This window comes from Chrysochloris asiatica, unplaced genomic scaffold, assembly GCF_000296735.1.
Source record: "Chrysochloris asiatica unplaced genomic scaffold, ChrAsi1.0 scaffold00159, whole genome shotgun sequence".
Lineage (NCBI taxonomy): Eukaryota > Metazoa > Chordata > Mammalia > Afrosoricida > Chrysochloridae > Chrysochloris > Chrysochloris asiatica.
Genome location: NW_006408677.1, coordinates 2603409 through 2622274, shown reverse-complemented (window position 1 = coordinate 2622274; position 18866 = coordinate 2603409). Strand labels below are relative to the sequence as shown.

General features: G+C 46.0%; 2 protein-coding genes across 2 annotated transcripts in view; one reads left to right on the top strand and one right to left on the bottom strand.

Moving 5' to 3' along the window:
* The window catches only part of TSC22D3 (TSC22 domain family, member 3), an 81883-nt gene extending 68167 nt beyond the window's left edge, over positions 1-13716 (bottom strand). The window contains exon 1 of the mRNA XM_006871042.1: positions 13042-13716. Coding sequence (XP_006871104.1) covers positions 13042-13361 — 320 coding nt within the window. The 5' untranslated portion in view covers positions 13362-13716. The remainder of the gene's footprint in view (positions 1-13041) is intronic.
* Positions 13717-13899: 183 nt separating this feature from the next.
* Positions 13900-18866, top strand: part of LOC102839139 (RNA-binding protein Rsf1-like) — a 79011-nt gene continuing 74044 nt past the window's right edge. The window contains exon 1 of the mRNA XM_006871065.1: positions 13900-14192. Within this exon, the coding sequence (XP_006871127.1) occupies positions 13900-14192 (293 nt within the window). The remainder of the gene's footprint in view (positions 14193-18866) is intronic.

Genomic DNA, 18866 nt, shown 5'->3' with positions numbered 1-18866 from the left:
CTATTCAGACTAAATCTTAAATACGAATTCTCCAGTGCACTGGTAGAAAAGGATGTAAGGATGGACAGACACATCATCCTCTACAAGAATCTGTAGTGGAAGGCTGTGTGCTGGCAGCCAGGAGGCAGGCTTACAGAATGTGCCTTTGGGTTGTTTAAATGATTTTTGTTTTGTGTACATCAAAAAACAAAAAGCAGAGGGAATGGAAGCAAATACTGCTGAATGATGATGCATGCATGGAAGGGATTGTAATCATTCCAATGAAACGAACTATGAGAGGATGAGTGCAAAACCAATGTTCTCTCATGTAAACTATCACTCAGTTCACAACTTTTTTTTTTTTTTTAAATAAATAATCTGTAGTGGAAAGTTTTATTCCAGTTTCCCCAGCGCTGGACACTAACCCTAGGCCCTGAAATCCTCCACTTATTCAGGACCAACCTAGGTTTCTGAGGAAAAGGACAGTAGGGTCTTGTTTGTTCCAATTCAGAGGTGGAAGTGAGGTTGAGGGTCAGAGCTGGCCCTTTCTCTTCTGCTCTAGAAGTTTAGTCACTCTTGATTCCAGCCCAGGAAGAATCAAAGATGCCCATTGCTATCCGTAGTCCAGGCCAATCCCTTCCTATTTGTGAGCCTCACTAGACTTGCAAAGGTCCCCCTCCCCTTTCCCAAGCAGAAAGTCCTACACCCTCCTCCCACCAGTCCATTGCCAACCCATTTTTAAAGGTCCTGCTAGAAACCGTTGCCACAAAGAGATTTTTCCTTTCTAGTTGAATTTGGCACTGCTCAAGCTCTGGACAGTCCAAATTTGGGAGCAGTAAGCTTAAGACTCAAGGAGTGGTGAGCCCCCTGGGGTGACTCCAGAAGTGTCGCTTTATTCTCTGTTGGCCTTGGGTGTAGCTGCTCCAATCCCCCAGCTATATTCTTAGTGTTTCATGGACCTGATTCTAGCCTTTGATTTCTACTGTGTATGCTTAGCAGGGTGGGCATTCAATAAACCTGCAGTAGGCACTCAATAAATAACAGGTCCTTGGTCAATAAATGATGGATTGATTAATTGAAGTGTTTGGTCACTCAGTACAAGCCCAAATGAGGTGATACCATCATTTATTTCTCTGTGCACCTGGGGAGAGTATGTCGTCATATAACTGAGCTGTTTTTTCCTTATCCTTCCTCCTCTGCCCTGCCCCACCATCCCCCCCCCCTTTTTTTTTTTTCTAACTAAAACTAACTATGAACCAAAAAGATGGGAGAAGTGAGGAACTAGTGACCTGGGAGGGGCCCCAGGAAAGGAAAATTCCGCATCTCCATCTCAAGCCCCCCATTTAATGGTTGTGATCTGGAGGAGTTAAAGAACTCAGCTCTCCTGAGCCCTAGATGGTGATCTTGAGCTTGTCTGAGGATTCCTGAAACTGAGCTTTGGATACAAATTGTGTGTGCTGGTAATTCCCAGGCCACCTTTCTGACTGTGTTTCCTTGTTTTGTCCTCTCATTCTTGATTGGAGAGCAATGTCCCCCACCTATCCTCAACCCATGAGCCACCTACCCCCTGGCAACACACTGGAACAGGCTGTGGCAAAAACAAGGGGAGAGAAGAAAAGGTTTAGTCACAAAATAAGCCAAGAGAATATTAGATTGATGGAGATAATGTGTGTTCAAATGCCATAGAATATATAGCAAGCCTGACTTTACTCAGTTGTACTAAGCTGGTACTATAATTTTCTGAGTAGGCCAGGAAGAATTCACTGAGAATCACTGTGAATTTAGGCCCATCTGGGGACTTTGAGACTCCGTAGAGAATGGACTAGGAACTGATTCTTTAAGAGTCTTTCTTAAAAAGTACACCTATACCCTTCTCCTCTGCCTGATGTCACTTAGCCTGCGGTGGGGTAGGGGTGGGGCAGAACAGTCCCTGAACCAACAAGCAGATACAAAAGGAAAAGGGACTTCTGAAACCTGCTCTGGGCACCGGCCTTTCAGTTCTTCAGTGGTGCCCTGGACCATTTCTTTAGCAGATGATAATGCATCAAGCCAAACTAAGCCCATTCCAGCTCACCTGCCGGTTTACATTTGCTGCTCAGTATGGAGTCCTGGTGTGGCACTATACGATAAGCCCTGGACTACTTACCACAAGGTTGGCAGTTCAAACCCAGCTGTTCCTTGGAAACCCTATATATGGTCACTATGAAGGCACTTAACAACAAAAACAACAACATCAAAGAGGCCGAGAAGGAGCCCTGGTAGTGTAGTGGATTTCGAGCTGGGCTGCTAACCCCAAGGTCAGCAGTTCAAATCTACCAGTCACTCCACAGGAGACAGATGAGGAGCTTTCTGCTCCTGAAAAGATTTACAACTTTGGAAACCCTATACGGGGTTTCTATGAGTCGGAAGTGACACAACGGCACAAAACCATCCAAATAGAGGCTAGGGGAATCACCTTTGCGGCCTACTCACCTCTGAGTAGACTGCTTGCTATAAACACTAGGAAGAGTAAGCTCTTCCTTTATAAGTATGACCCCCAGCGGGCTTCCAAATGCCAAGTCCCAGGGAAAGCAGCTATGGAGCAAGCAGAAGCTTGATGCCTCCGTAACCTACCTCTGTTACATAAGATGCGAGATGAGATCTGTCTGAGTCAGGGCCCTCAGGCTGCCCTAGGTCCAGCCTAGTCTGAGAGCAGGGGCAGATTACCCAATAAGCAAAGTAAGCACGTGTTTACTTGCATTTACTTACTGATCTGTAGTGAATAGTTGTGAAACCTGTGAAACTGTTCACTACACATTAGTGAGCACAAGTAAGCCTGTGCTTACCTGTGACTATTGGGTAGTCCGTCCTGTCGGGATCATGAATTTGAAGAGGCTTGCATTCTGTAGGAAGGTGCTGTGGGGTTGGGAGAGAGACATTTGCCAGACATACCTGGAAGCAGAATCTTTGATGTGGTGAAAATGTGAAATTGTTCACTGCAGATTAGTAAATAAGCACCAGCAAACCTGTGCTTACTTTGCTTATTGGGTCATCTGACCCTGTCTGGGAGTGAGGCTCAGAGCAAGCTCTGAAGAAAGGGAGGGGAATTGGGGGGTGAGGGGGTGCAGGAAGGATTCCTGAGAACCACATTCCTTCCTCTCACTTCTCACCACTTTCTTCCACAGAGATAGCTGTAGCCAATCACTGGCCTTGACAGCAGAGAGCGGGAATCCTAGCCAGAGCCCTAAACCCTGAGCAGCTGCTTTCCATCTCCCCTGAAGAAAAGACAAGAGGAAGTGGGTTGAATACCCAAGATTATTTTGTGAGTAAATTCTTCCTTCCAGGAAGGATGGAAAAGGTCCCTGTGGTACTTTGCTCACAGGCAGGGGGCCTGGTTTCAGGATGACTTTATTTGAGGAAAGTGGTTCTCAGGAGAGAAAGGCTTGTCTGGGTCACCAACTCCTGTTTCCTTCATGGAGTCCTGGTGTGGCACTGTGGGTTAATGTGCTAGATTGCAAAGTTGCTTTGAACCACAAGGTTGGCAGTTCAAGCTCACCAGCCACTCCTTGGAAGCCCTCTACAGGGTCGCTATGGGTGGGAACCAACTTGGCAGCACTTAACAAGTGTCAACAACAGAAACCTTTCCATTGAGTCTCCTTTATTGGCTGGGATCTTGCACTGTTTCCAAAGGAGCAATAGCTAATTTGGAATAGGAATTTCCGTCTAGAAGGTATGAGTTGCATTTGCCTTGCCTGCTGATAAAGTTCCTTCCTACCTGGCTTAACATTTGGAAAAGCATGAAAGTAATTTTCAGTTCTCACAGACCCCATCTTGTGCCCACTCCACCTCCTTAACTAGGCCTCCGTAACCCATTTCCCCTGACCTGACCCCTCATGAAATCTAGGTTGTTTTGTACCTGCTTTCTGGCTTCTGTGGGCCTCCCATTCGCCCATGGGTTCTACGGAAGGTCTTGTCTGCCAAAGCTGTAGGACTGTGGTGAAGTCCTAATCTTTATTCCATTATTGTAGGCACTGAGAAAAGCACAAGGTGTCCCGGGCCATTATTAGTCCCTTCATCTAAAAGGGAAATCTCATCTTTATGACCCTTGTGGTTACGGAATCCTTTCCCTTGAGTGCACTAGGCACACAAAGTGCTCTACTAGATCAGCTCAAGCCTCAGTCTCCTCATGTTGACTTCTTGGGGGCTAGAGAGGGAATTGCACGACACTAACTAATGTGTTACATAAACGTAGCCAGCCAGGGAAGATAGGCTTTGTAGCTATCTTGAGAGTTGCCTTACATAAGAGGAGAAAGTCCAGGTAGAAGCAGAATCACAATGGACAAACCCAGAGTAGCACTTATCATCAGGTACAGAACATAGCAGGCATTTAGTCCTCTCAGCTAACCCACAGGTTGAGGGCAAGTCTTCTGCTGGACTCAGTCACTCAAGCAGACCCTGAGACCCTGGCAGAGTTAGGCAGACCCAGTCATCTCCACTTACTCAGACTCACTGGCCTTCAGGACCTATTCTGGAAAGAAGCCAACATTTTACCTGGAATTGAGAGCTTGTTGGTTTATCTAGAAGTGCAAATATAAGCAGGAGTGTTCACCTTCTCTTTAGGCAGAGAGGGAAAATAAGGTCATCCAGGAAAGAGTCATTGTCTGAGGTGCGGACTGAGCCGAGGAGTAGGTGAAATTTGTACTTTTCTTTCCATCATCTCTCATGCTGCCTACTTAGGCCAGACCTTTAATTGATTCTGGCCTTGTCTACTCTTTACCTCGCCTCTCCATATTTGGTTTTCCCATGCCCCAGTCCCATATAACTGTACTCCCAGTATGCTGCTACCCAGAACAAAGGTCTGAAACGAATCCACACAAAGCAGTCAATGGCGAATAATGGTGTCACATGTCACTCCTGGTGTGGCGCTGTAGGATCAGCTACAAAGTCGGCAGTTCAAACCCACCAGCTGCTCCTCGGAAACCTTATACAGGGGCACTCTGAGTGGGAGTCAACTTGACGACACTTAATAATAACATGCCACTCTTGAAAAAGGATCTTTAAAAAGATCCAGGCCAAGTTAAAAAAACAAAAAGAAAAGTCAATATAGCGGTGCCTCAGAAGAGAGGCATGAGTATCTACTATTAAAAATCAGCCATTATACGCCTTACGGAGCCACCTGAATGTCTTCTTTGGTGAAGTGTCTGTTTATGTAATCTGCCCATTTTAAAACTGGATTATTTGTCTTTTTGTTGATCATATATTGAGGTCTATACATTTTAGAGATTAGTCCCTTGTTCTGTATGTCATTGCTCAAAAAATTTTTTCTAGTCACTGGATTTTCATTTTACTCTTTAAGTGAAATCTTTTGATATGCGCAAAAGTCTAATTTTTAGGAGGTCCCAGGCATCTAATTTGTCATTTACTGTTTGTATGTTCTTAGTTATGTCTAATAGTATAGTTATGTCGTGTATTAGGGCCCCTGAATCTGTCCCTACTTTTTTCTCTGATAATATTTTAAATTTTATTTTGATACATTTTGCATTCATTTGCATTTTTGTATGCAATGTTAGATATGGGTCCTGTTTCATTCTTCTGCAATAGATAGAGTTTTGTCAGCACCCTTTGTTTAAACACTTATTTCTTCCCCAATGAATGAGTTTTGGCCCTTTGCCAAAGATCAGCTGTCCATAGGTGGATAGATGTACTTCTGGGTTTTCAATTATGCTCTATAAGGTCCATTTGTGTGTCATGTACCAGTAGTAAGTACCAGACTTTTTAACTACCATGGTTTTAAGATGTAGATGTGTGGTGCCTCTGATTGTAATAGTAATTTGCCTATCTGAGGTTTCTTTCCTTTCCATATAAAGTTGTTGATTCGGTGTTTGTTTTTCAAGTTTTTAAAGAATAATGATAGAGTCAATGGAAGAATGGATAAGCAAACTGTAGTATGTACATAGCTGAATACTATGCAATGTTAAAAAAATAAAGATTAGTCTGAAAAAAAAAAAAAAAAAGATCCAGGCCATTCATAAGGGATGCACACTAAACTTTGGACAATCCCCAAATTCATTAACATAACCACTCAGAGTTATTTGAAATTACCTTGTCTAGGGAAGAACTTTCAAAGTTTGATACCAAAGCAAAAGTCACAAAGGCAAAAAATGACAGGCTTAACCACATAGAAACCCCAAACCACTGAACAGCAAAAAACAAAACTCCATCCTCAAAATCAAATGGCAATTTAGTTGACAAACGGTTGCAATTTCTAATTCAGAGTTTCTCATGATGTGTTCTACATACCAGTGGTTTTGTGAGTATTTGCCAGGACGTTTAGATGGTACATGGACAGAGTACTGAACCTTAGAGAATTTAGGCTAAAATCCTCTCCTACCCCAAAGAGATGGATTGGCCAAGTGGCAGTATTGATGGACTCGAGCGTGGCAACAGTAGTGAGGTTGGTCCAGGATCGGGCAGTGTTTCGTTCTGCTGTGCATAAGGTCGCTATGAGTCGGTACCAACTCGATGGCACCTAACAACAACAACAACAACCTGCCTGCTATGCTGTTGTTGTTTGTTAAGTGCCTGCTCGGGCTGCTAATTTCAAGGTTAGCAGTTCGGACTACCAGCCGTTCGGCTGCTCCTGTAAAGATTTACAGCCTCAGAAACCCTATACAGGGTCACTATGAGTCGGAACCGACTCGACGGCACTTAACAACAACAACACAGTGCCTAAATTCTCTAAGATCCACTTCTCTGTCCGTGTACCATGAACGCATAGTAACCCTATAGAGTCCTGGTGTGGCACTATAGGATAAGCACTGGACTGCTAACCAAAAGGTTGGCAGTTCAAATGCACCAGCCACTCCTCAGAAACCCTATACAGGGTCATTATCAATCGGAACCAACTCAACGACAATTAAAAACAGGGCAGAATAGAACTGCCCCCTAGGGCTTCCAAGGCTGTAAATATTTAGGGAAGCATTCTGCCAAATCTGTCTCCCAGGAAAGCATCTGGCAGATTCGAATCACTGATCTTTTGGTTAGGAGCAAGGTGCTTTAACCACTGTACTACCACGGCTCCTTTAGTAGCTGATGTTAAAAGATGTTAAATGAAGTTGTTGTTGTTGTTGTTAAGTGCCATCGAGTTGGGTCCGACCCATAGCGACCCTGTACAGATTTTCCGAGGGTGTAAATCTTTACGGGAGTAGAAAGCCTCATCTTTCTCCCGCGGAGCGGCTAGTAGTTTCGAACCGCTGACCATAAGGTTCGCAGCCCGATTCGTTACCACTACGCTACCAGAGCTCCTTGTTAAATGAAGTAGCACTCATAAAATGGTTATCAATGTTTGCTACTGCTGTTTTTGCTATTGTTGTTGCTGTTATTCTCCAAGCCTCTGTGTGGGAACCAGTTGTTGCCAGGACAGAGGCTCAAATGTATACTCCTAGGGCTGGTGTGGAGCTGTGAGTTAATGTGCCAGACTGCAAAGCCGTTAGAGCTGCAATGTCACCAGTTCAAGCTCACCAGCTGCTTCTCGGAAACCCTATACAGGGTCACTATGGGTCGGAACAGACTTGACGGCACTGCACAACAACAGGGCTTTTGGAGCTGGAAGGGAACTCAGTATCTCAGATGGCACTGGGAAGGTATGCTCTGAGCCCAAAGGCAGAAAAGAGCTGATGAACGAGTTTGGAATACAATCTGACAAATAAAATTTGAGGTAACAACAATAACAATAAACAAGACAACAGAATATGCAAAAGCTCCTACTCTAACTTGCCACACCTTACAGATCAGAAAAGTAAGGACCCTCAAATTTCACTTTAGGAAGTTGTTTGTCGTATGTTCCATTTAAATGGAAAACTCAGCTATTTTGGCAGCATTTTCTATATTCCTGCTAAGTTTTCCAGTATTAGGAGCATATTCACCTGACAAAGTGGGGGTGTTAAGTGCCACTGAGTTGGTTTCAACTCATAGCAACTCTATATAGGGTTTCCGAGGAGCAGCTGGCCCTACGGTTCAAACCGACCTTGTGGTCTAGTGTTTATCTTACAACATCACAACAGGACTCCATGACAGGTGGTGGTGGTGGTGGTTATGTGCCATGGAGTCGGTTCCGACTCATAGCGACTCTGTACAGGGTTTCCGAGGCTGTAACTCTTTACGGGAGCAGAAAGCCTCAAGGTGGTGTCCCCTAATAATAAGATTGCAACCACCCCTAATTGCCCTGGGACTGTTTCATTTTGAGCACTGAAAGTCTCTGGTCCTGAGACCAGGGCAGTTGGTCACCTCACCTAGTAAGGACATTTTGAGCATTTAGGTAAGATCAGGGTTCACATTTATCTCTTGCTTCACAGACAATTCTAGAGTGTCGAACTGATTGATCTCTGTTGGGATCTTGTCTTTGCTCCTAACTGTCAAGTTACTGAATTTCTCCAAGCCTCAGTTCCCTTCGTTATAACGTATAACATAAAGTAGGGAGATACATGTTGATGGGTGATAATACTGCCTGAGGCACTGTAGCACTGGACTACTAACTGTGAGGCTGGCAGTTCAAACCCACCAGTTGCTCCTCAGAAATCCTATAAAGGGTCACTATTAATCAGAACTGATTCAAGGGGACTTAACAACATCACAGGGTTGGTGTAAACATTAAATGAGATTATACAGGGAATCTCATTTAATATCTGTTGTTGTTGTTATTGTTGTGAAGTGCTGTCGAGTCGGTTCTGACTCATAACGACCCTGTATAGGGTCTTCAAGGAGCAGTTGGTGAGTTTGAACCACTGACCTTGTGGTTCAAACCGACCTTGCGGTCCAGTGCTTTATCCCACAGTGCCACACCAGGACAAGGAACCCAGGTGGTGCAATGGTTAAGCACTGGACTGCTAACCAAAAGGTCGGCAGTTAGAATCCACCTAGTGACTCCCTGGTATTGCAGTGGGTTAAGCGCTGGACTGCAAATGACAAGATCAAAGGTTCAAACCCACCAGCCCACCAACTGCTTCACCAGAGAAAAATAGGTTCATAAAGATTTCTAGTCTCAGAAACCCTATGGGGCAGTTCTACTCTGTCATATAGGGTTGCAATGAGTCAGAATGGACTCGATGTCCCATGAAAAGCAACACTGTAAACACGCAATAAATGTTAGCTATGAATCCAGGTTAGTTGTTACATAACACAAGAGTGAAAGGATGGTGTGCAAAACACATAACTTCCCCCAAATAGTTTAAAGGCACTGTTTCCATACCAACAAGCTGCAGGCTCATTATTGCTTTTGTTGTTGTCAGGTGCCCTTGGGTTGATTTGCAACTCCTAGTGACCCCATGTGACATGGAAGAACTGCCCCATAGGGCTTTCTACACTATAATCTTTTTATGAGAACAAATCTTTAGCTTTCTCCTGAAGAACAGCTAGGTGGGTTCAGACAGACAACCTTTGGTTAGCAGCCTAACCAAAAGTTAACCATTGTACCACTAAGATTCATTTGTGTATAGATAACACTGTCCACCTGGACTTGTACCAGGTTCTTTGAGTTCCTGCCTGTAGTGGAAACTGAGAAAACCACATTTGAACCTTAATAAGGGTTTTGCAGGACTAATGTGATGCTGTAGGATCAGCAGTAGACCGTGAACCACAAGGTTGGCAGTTCAAACCCACCAGCAAGCAGCTCCTAGGAAACCCCATACAGGATGGCTAGGAGTCAGAACCAACTCGACGGCATTTAACAAATAGCAAATATTAAAATTGTAAGATCTCTGCATCATATTACACCAACAATTAAAGCAGTCAGCCAAGTAAAAACAAAACAACACTGAATGCTGAAGAGAAATCAAGCAAGTGTAAAGCACAGCCTTACCACAAATTGCGGGACTCCTGGTGACACACTGGTGAAAACATTTGGCTGCTAACTGAAAGGTCAGCGATTTGAACCCCCCTCTCCCCATTTGCTCCATGGAGGAAAGATATGGCAGTCTGCTTGCATATAGATATACAGCCTTGAAAAACCTATGGGCCAGCTCTACTGAATCTTAGAGGGTCACTATGAGTCAGAAACAACTTGATAGCAACAGCTTTTGGTTTTTTGGTTTTTACTCTGAATTTGCTTACACTCTTGTACCTCAAAGAAACCAAGAGTTAAGCTGGGAGGCCAAGACAGGTAGGTCAAAGCAGACAAACCAGATATAAATCAAGAATGTGACCCGCCCTTCTACCCAGAGAATATAGGAATCCTTGCAGTAGGGGGATGGACGGCGGGAATTGGGAGGGTGGGGAGAGTAGTTTCTCCAAGATAAGAAATGGCCTTGAAAGTCGACAACTTAAAGGAGAAAGACGCCTCAACAGAAATTTAGACATCAAATAATTAAAAGCAGTAGAAGTAAAAATGATGGCTCAAATGTGATGTTGGAATCCCAGGGAATCAATGAAGTAAGAAAGACAGACTCCCACGTAGGCAAAGGCTGCCCAGCTCAGCCATCCAAGAGGTCCCATAATAACCAATACCAGTGGTCACCGGGTTTGTTAATTAGTATGTCCTTCAGGGCAAAACTTAAACCAAATTAAGGGTCCCCAGTGTAGAGGGTCCCAGTTGTCAAGGAAACTGAGAGCATGTTTTGTCCTTCTAGAATTATGAGGTTATTACTACCTCCCTGCCTCAAGGAACACTAGGGGCTTGCTAGTTTGCTCCTCAGCTACTTAGGACGCTGAGCTGCTTGGATCTCTGGAGGCTGGGTCTCAGCTATGACCCCCTCAACTGTTCTCCCTCCTCCCTGAATCAATGTCCTCAACTCACCATCCCCATCCCCATTGGCATTTCCAGGGTGTGCCAAGAGCCAACAGTCAATAAATAGGTGTCCAAGAAGTATGAGGAGTCCTGGTGTGGTGCTGTGGGCTAATACGTCAGACTGCAAAGCTGTTTGAACTGCAAGGTCGGTGGTTCAAGCTCACCAGCTGGAAACCTTGGAAACCCTATACAGGGTCGACTCGACGGCAATTAATAACAACAACAAGAAGTATGAGAGGCTTGATAAAGTTCCTGGGAAAATGGAATTGAAAGATAATGGAATTTAATTTTTCCATGAACTTTTTGGAGCCCCCTCATATCTGGCAGAAGCCCTGGTAGCTTAATGGGTTACACCTTGGGTTGCTAACCTCAAGGTCAGCAGTTCGAATCCACTAGTCGGTCCATGGGAGAAAGATGAAATTTCTGCTCCCATAAAGATCATTAACCTTGGATTTATGAAGATTTACAGCCTTGGTTGCTATGAGTTGGAACCAATTTGATGGCACACAGCAGCAGTTTAGATGACATCCAGGGAGCCCAGACAACCAGAAAACAGCCCAAGGCGAGACACATGTGAATACTTTGATCTCGGGCTCTCATCCTCACACCCCATTAACCCATGCCTGCTAGACCCAGAATCTAGGGACGTGCCCTTCTCACCGTTTCCCAAACTCTTCTGGATGGAGTTAAGAGAGAGCCAATTCAGGGACAGTTTTTTTTTTTTTTTTTCCTCAGTTGAAAGAATGCAAGTACTACATCGCTCCCACCTTCAGTCACTCACCAACAGAATGTGAACAGGATTGTTAGGAACCTGTTTTAAGAATTTCGCTCTGCAGGGTTCAGCGCCTGTGGTCTGAATCCACTTGTTAGTTATCTTTCACCAGAAGTGAAGATTCTTTCCTAACCTGTTCTCTTCACGGTCTGGTTTATTTTAGACCAGGCGATAAGTTGATGTCTGCAGTGAAATGATAGATAAGAACAGGCTTCGGTGTGTTTGTTGAAAAGGCCTGAGAACTACCACTGGTTATGATACTGCTAACCAAGTCCTGCATGCCCCAGTGTCTGGAACCCACTGGGGCTAAAAGCAGACAAGGAGGCCAGGGTGGATTCGCTTTGGGGCAAAGGGAGGCAAATCTGGTTTTAGCACTAAGTAAGGGTTACTCCTGTCTTTCTCGATTTTTTTTTTTTTGAAATTTGCTAATTGTGCAGCTCTGAAAAGCCATCCAAACACGTTGTGTTATTTGTTGTTGTTGTTAAGTGCCTCATAGCCACCCTGTATAGGGTTTTCAAGGAGCAGCTGGTGGATGGGGGTCTTGAATTTCTTATAGCGAGAACCACTTTGCCCTGACTGGGTACACCACCTGTCCATGTCCTAGAATCTCAGAGCTAGAAGGAACCTTTGAGAAACAGCAGTTCGGGTGAGAAAGAATAAAATCTACCTCTCCACACACATACACACTGGTGCCTTGTCCCCATTTCTCTAAGAACACTAAATGTCTGAGTTTCTTGAAGTCGCCTCATCTTGCTCTAAGTAGTTTTAGTTGTTCCTCAGAGAATAGTCTCCCCTCAGACTGGGGCACAGTGACCACCTTGGGTCTTCCCATTGTGTCTCCCCTCCCCTCTGTCTTCCCTGCCTTCCCAGCAGGATTTCTAGAAAGTCTGATCCACAGTAGACTTCCATCTGTGATAACAGGGATTCTTCCAGCCCTCCTGCCACACTCAGTTCTTGGGGTGCTCAAAGAGACCCCAGGAGGCTCTCCTGGGATTGCTTTTAGCCACCATTTGAAATTCCAGGCTGTGGTCCATGAAGGGGGGGGAGGGTCCCTCCCATCCAGGGTCTCAAAAAAGTCTCACAGATCTCTGATTTTTCATATTCTCCATCTTTCCCGACACCACTAGCAGTTTTGCTTGCCCTAATTGTCAGTCCCGGCCACTCAGTAAATTTAAAAGCCCTTGCAAGTTTCAATCCAAATTGGCACATTTTCTATTTGGGTTTTTGAAAGGCAAAATCTCCAAAGTGGTTAAGAACACTGTATGCCTTGAGGAAACGGTATGACCAGCGACCCCCAAACCACTTACGGGGGTCTACCCACCTTCTGGGCCTCAGTATACTCCCCTGCAGGAAGGCCTCTGCAGGTACCCTTAAGAGTAGGGATGGCACCTGTCAGGTCCCCTTACAGTTTCACAGAATCCAGCCATGGCAACCTGGGAACAGATCTCTCCAGCGCCCTTTGCCCGGTCCAGTAGAGGCTGGAGTGGGGTGGAGACCGCGTGCCCCCCACCCCGTGTGCCCAGCCACTCACCTGTGGAAGAAGAGCAGGATGGAGAGCATTGTCTGGTCGATGTTCCGGTTGCAGATACCCTCGTTGATCAGGTAGCAGGGGTCCCGCAGCACCGGTTCTAGTGAATCTTGCCGCATTATGTTGTTAAGCTTGTCGGTGTTGAGGTTCTCAAAGATCAGCTTTTCCTGCAGCTGCCGAAAGTTGCTTACGGTGGGACTACCCGAGTTGTTGTTTCCCCCGTTGCTCTCCTGCTGCAGTCCGCTCCGGTGGGCCAGGTCTAGACAGCAGTTGCAGCAATCGAGGCCGACAGGTGAGCGGCAGTCGGTCTTGGACTGGGCCATTTTCTCTGGCTCAGGGGTCGCCTGGTCTGTAGGGTCAGGAGCGGCTGGCAGGTGCGCGCCCTCCGGGTTAGACTCAGGGGACTCCAGGGTGCCTGGAAAAGACAAGCTGTGAGAAGAGTTGGCAATTACCGCCTAAGCAGGCCACCCTCTACTAGGGCCCCCTTCTGGCTGCGCTGCCCCGGGTGCGAATAGAAACAGCTGGACAAACAGCTCGGAGCGGATCCGTCTTCGGGCTCACTTCCTCCTTCTCCTCCCCCTCTTCTGAGGCTGGGGCCGCCCCCCTGAGGTGCCATACCGGGGCTCCAGAGAGTCCCAAGTTTCCCAAGTGTGAGCGGGACTCAGGGCGGACCTGTGGCGGCAGGAAAGGCGGGCAACAGGGCGCCCTCTCTCGCTCTCTCCCTCCCTCCTGGGCTCCCTCCTTCAGCGGCTCTCGGGCTCCGCGGGACTGCCGGCTGAGAGGTGGCAGGAGCTGAGCACGAGTGAGCCAGGGAGCGAGCAGCACGCCCTGGAGTCAGCGCCTGGCACTGACAGCATGTAAATGACTCCGGCGCGGCCAGCCTCCCTCAACGGACGTCGGCCCCCGCCCCTCGCCGCCCGCACCCACACGGCCTGCGCTCGCACCCTCGCCTGCACTCTGGGGAGCCCTGCGGGCTCGCCCTCCCTCCGCGAGCCGGGCGTCCCGGCCCAGGCGCCCTTGGCTGTCTGGGCGCATCCTCAGATGCGGGTCTGGCCACAACACAGCCCGAGGCGCCTGATCGCAGAGGGAGGGAAAAATGTTCCTCGTGCCGCGGCAGGGTCCCCCTACAGGAGAGACGCTGCCGTGGAGAACCGGTTGGGACACAGTTTTTAGCGCCCCTCCCTAAGCCAGTTGTCCTAGAGGGGAGTCTGAGAGCGCCAGGCACATATCAGGAATATCCAATAAATGCCTTAAGCCAAACTTACTAAGGCTCAAGTTTCCTCAGTCCCTGTTTAGTACTTCACTTATTTTCAACCCTCTTCCCTGAGATCTCGGTTCGAGCTTCCGGAAATGCCAGCTCCTAGCAGGCGTCGCTCCACTCAGCCCTTTCTCCCCCTCTGGTCTTTTCTCTTCTCAACAACCCACCCCCCCTTCTCCCGTTCTTTCTCTCATTCCCTCCCTGTTTAGTTTATCCCCTTTACCCAAGTCATCTATTTTCTCCCTCGTTTCTTCTCTTCCCCCTTCCCGTTACTCCCCCTTCTATCGTTATTTTCTTATTTTCTCTATTTCCACATTTACCACGTTCCTCTCCCTCCTCCCTCCATTTACGCGTTTGCCTTTCATCTCTCTGATTTTATTTTCCTCTGGCTTCCCTCAGGCCAGCCGTCATTAGGTCGGTCTGGCGTCTTCCTCAGTTTTGTCTTTCTCCTCACTTCACTTATCCTCCCCCAATTTTTTTCTTCACGCTCTTCTCTAAACCCCACCTGCCTTCTTAGGTTATCTTGGTCTTTACCTTTTCAAGAGATGTGATGGGACACTTGGGGAAAAAGTAGAAAGGTGTCCTAAAACTGAGAGCTGAGAAGTTGTGAACTCTGAGGCACTGATATACTAGAGCGGGAGGTTGGGTGAATGCAGGGATCGGAACAACTCTGAACAGGTTGGTGCCCCGGGTCATACCTCAGGTTTGTGAAGTGTAGGGATGTAGTGGGTGGGCAAGTGGTAGACTTTTTTGGTATCTTTGCTCTTGGAAACTTGAAATACTTTATATGTGCAGGGTGAAGTAGTTATAGATTCCTGAAATTTTTTTAAACGATTAATTGTGCTCAGTTTTCACACAAACTCAAGTAGATTTCGGTCTTAGTCAGCAGACGGTCCCCACCCCCACCCCTTTTCTCTTGCATAATTCACCAGTCCACGGCCCTTGAATCGAACGGTGTATACTGCCATCTTGTGTCCACGACTGAACAATTTTTGTTTAGGTCACCGCTCAGAACTTTGGGAGGTAACAGAGGTGCCTCCTAGTGGAATCCCAATGTCATGGGGTTCTGAGACTAGGAGGGAAGTGGCTGAGGTGTAAACCTGTATTATTAGCCAGTCAGAGTCAAGAGTCTAGCGGAGCTCCAGGTAGCTTGAACCCCTGTAGATTGGTTTCCATAGATATGAAAATTGATACGCCCTGGGGTCTCGGTAAAGAACTTGACTGCTAAACGAAAGATCAGCAGTTTGAACCCACCAGCCAGTCCATGGAAAAGAAAGATGTGGCAATCTAATCCCATAAAGATTTACAGCCTTGGAGACCTTATGGGCCAGTTCTACTATGTTCTATAGGGTCGCTATGAGTCCGAATCGACTTGATAGCACACACCATCACCAACAGATAAGCAATTTCCTTCCAGTGCCACGAGCATCAGCCCTGTTTCCTAGGAATAAGGGTTTACGACAGATTTCTCTTCTCCAGACCCTGTGGGTCTTATATGTTGCTGTTTTTGTTGTTAAGTGCCATGGAATCTCTGTTTCAACTCATGTTGTTGTTGTTAAGTGCTGTCGAGTGGGTTGCGACCCATGGCGACCCTGTATAGGGTTTCCGAGGAGCAGCTTGTGAGCTTGAACTGCCGACTTTGCAGTTCAAACGGCTTTGCAATCTGGCGCATTAACCCACAGCGCCACACCAGGACTCCGTTTCACCTTATACCCAATATATTGTTGTTGTTGATGTGTGCCGTAGAGTCGGTTCCGACTCATAGCGACCCTGTACAGGGTTTCCGAGGCTGTAAATCTTTACGGGAGCAGAAAGCCTCATCTTTCTCCCGCGGAACAGCTGGTAGTTTCAAACTGTTGAGCTTGTGGCTCGCAACCCGATTCGTAACCACTATGCTACCAGAGCTCCTTATACCCAATATAGGGTCACTATAAGTTTCAGCTTGTAGTGATCCTATATTGGGTTTCTGAGGCTGTAAATCTTTAGGGGAGCAGAAAGTCTTATCGTTCTCCCATGGAGCAGCCGGTGGTTTTGAACCGCCGACCTTGTGGTTTGCAGTCCAGTGACTATTGTGCAGAACCACGGTGCCCCTGTAGGTCTTATATGTTGTTGTTAAGTGCTGTCGAGTCGGTTCCACATCATAGTGACTCTGTTTAGGGTCTCCAACGAGGGCTGGTGCATTTGAACCACTGACCTTGTGTTCAGTGCTGTATCCCACAGCGTCACACCAGGATATGGGGGCCCAAAATTTGCAGAAATTGAGGGGTCAGCATTCTGCCGTAGTGGACAGAAAATCAGAGACAAGCTATGTCCCTGGTTCTTGAGGTCACTGACCAAAGCAGCAGAACTGAGAACACGGCTGGCTCCTGTGTCTGCCTTCATCAGACTACTGAACATTGGTTACTCTATCAATCTCCTGGCCCGCAGAGGTTTTCCTTTCTTTCCTTCTGGGTCTTCTGTCTCCTCCTTTGTCTTCATCTTCTTTTCAATATTTCTGGGTAAAAGCCAGAGGAGGTCATAGAATATGAAAACTTAGATGAATTGTGTAGCTTTATGACCTATTAAATTGGGTTTTAATTGCCGTATTTATGATTTTCTTGTGTAAAATTCTTTTATGTTGAATGCAATGACAGTAAAATAGTGTTAGATTCAAAGATGTTTAAGTTGTCTATGAAGGACTGGTGGGACCTTTTGCTTCATACTTGCCTGAGTCCTCTTATCTTTGCGTATAACCTTGGGACAGGGCCCTTGGGTGCAGTATTTCCTTCTTGGCATTTAGCACCACTAAATTCAAGATTTTGTCCCCTTGACATTTCTCTGGTTGTAGTCCTTGCTCTCCAGCAATATTGTTAATAATTCAGGACAGCTTTGCATACTATATACAGACTGATCAAGAGCAAATATAATTTAGATATAGAAAAATCTAGATAGTTCAGAAAGCTGTTTGGTATTTGCATACAAGTCCAGCTTGTATTGACATATAGCATACCTCTGCAGGAAGTCTGACTGGGCAAGGCCTCTTTGGCCCCCCTCTATGAAACCTTACTTTGCTGCTTTGCTTTGTATTGAATGGAGAGACTCCAAGTAGCAAAACGTTCTTGCATAAACCCAGAGAGCAGAGGGAGGCCCACTTCTGGACAGATCTGGCGTCTTTCTGGGTGGAGCAGAAGGGAAATAAGGCACTCCTTCGTTCTCAGAGGGATTCATTCTACTTTACATTTGCCCTGTGTCAGTTATGGCGCTCTTGGGAATTCAGAGGTAAGTAAGACACAGTCCAAGCCCCCAAAGAACTCATGGCCTAGCTGGAGAGACAAATATGTAAAGAGACACAGTATAAGTGGTTAAGTGAGGCTCGATCTAGGTCGTGTGTGTGTGTGTGTGTGTGTGTGTGTGTATACACGTGTGCACTTTGACACTCACACACTTTTCAAGTTTGCTTTGGAAAGAGGGAAGGACAATCTGGATAGATAGAATAGGGACGAGGGGGTGTGGAGTACAAAGCAGTTCATTGTTAGTGGAGAACAAAATGTGAGAGATGGCGTTGTGAAAATTAAAGCTAGGACCCTGTGAGAAACATTAAAGAAATAGCTCTACTTCACATGTTTGCCATGCATTTAACAATTATTAAGAAGACGAAAAATGGATACCATTTATGGAGTCCCTGCTAAGTGCCAGGCACTTTACATATATTATCTCATTTAATCTCCACAACAACACTATGAAGTAGATATTATGATTCCCATGATGGGGTGGGCTTGAAAAAGTTAAAGAAGCTTTTGGGGATCACATGACTAGCAAGTGGCAGGGTTGCATTTGAATCCACAGCTTTCTGACTTCAAGCATGTACTTTTAACCATTGTTGTTGTTGTTAAATGCCGTCAAGTCGATTCCAACCCATAGCGACTCTGTATAGGGTTTCCAAGGAGCGACTGGTTAGCTTGAACCATCGACCTAGCAGTTCAAAACCATCGACCTTGCAGTCTGGCACTGTGGATTTTTTGTTGTTTTTTTAAAAAACAGTTTTTATTGTGAATTGAGTGATAGTTTACATGGGAGAACATTGGTTTTACACTCATCTTTTCATTGCAATAATTACATTCTCTTCCGTGCATCATCATTCAACAGTATTTGCTTCTATTCCCTCTGTTTTGGGGTTTTTTTGTGGGGTGTGTGTACACAAAAACACTCAGGAATATATAATAATTAAAACAACCACAGGGCACATTCTGAAAGCCTGCCTCCTGGCGGCAAGCACACAGTCTCTCTTTCCATGAGTCTAGAGTCCTCAGCTGCTCTATCTCTCATCTCTGCCTCCATCTCTGGTGTCGCGGCTTCTCTGGATAGGGTCCCACATTCCACTCGTGCTCTTCTCCCTTGATGGTCCTTGGGTCCTCTGTTCCTGGATTGTAAGATCAACTACTCCCCCGTTTTTGTTATAAAACTTCTATCTCTACAGTTGTGACAGTCGCAATTAGTCATGATAACAGTTACTCAGTATTGAATCATAAGAATCTTATCCCCATCTCTTTTCACCAGACCCATCTAGACAAGATGAAAACTATTCAGTGGG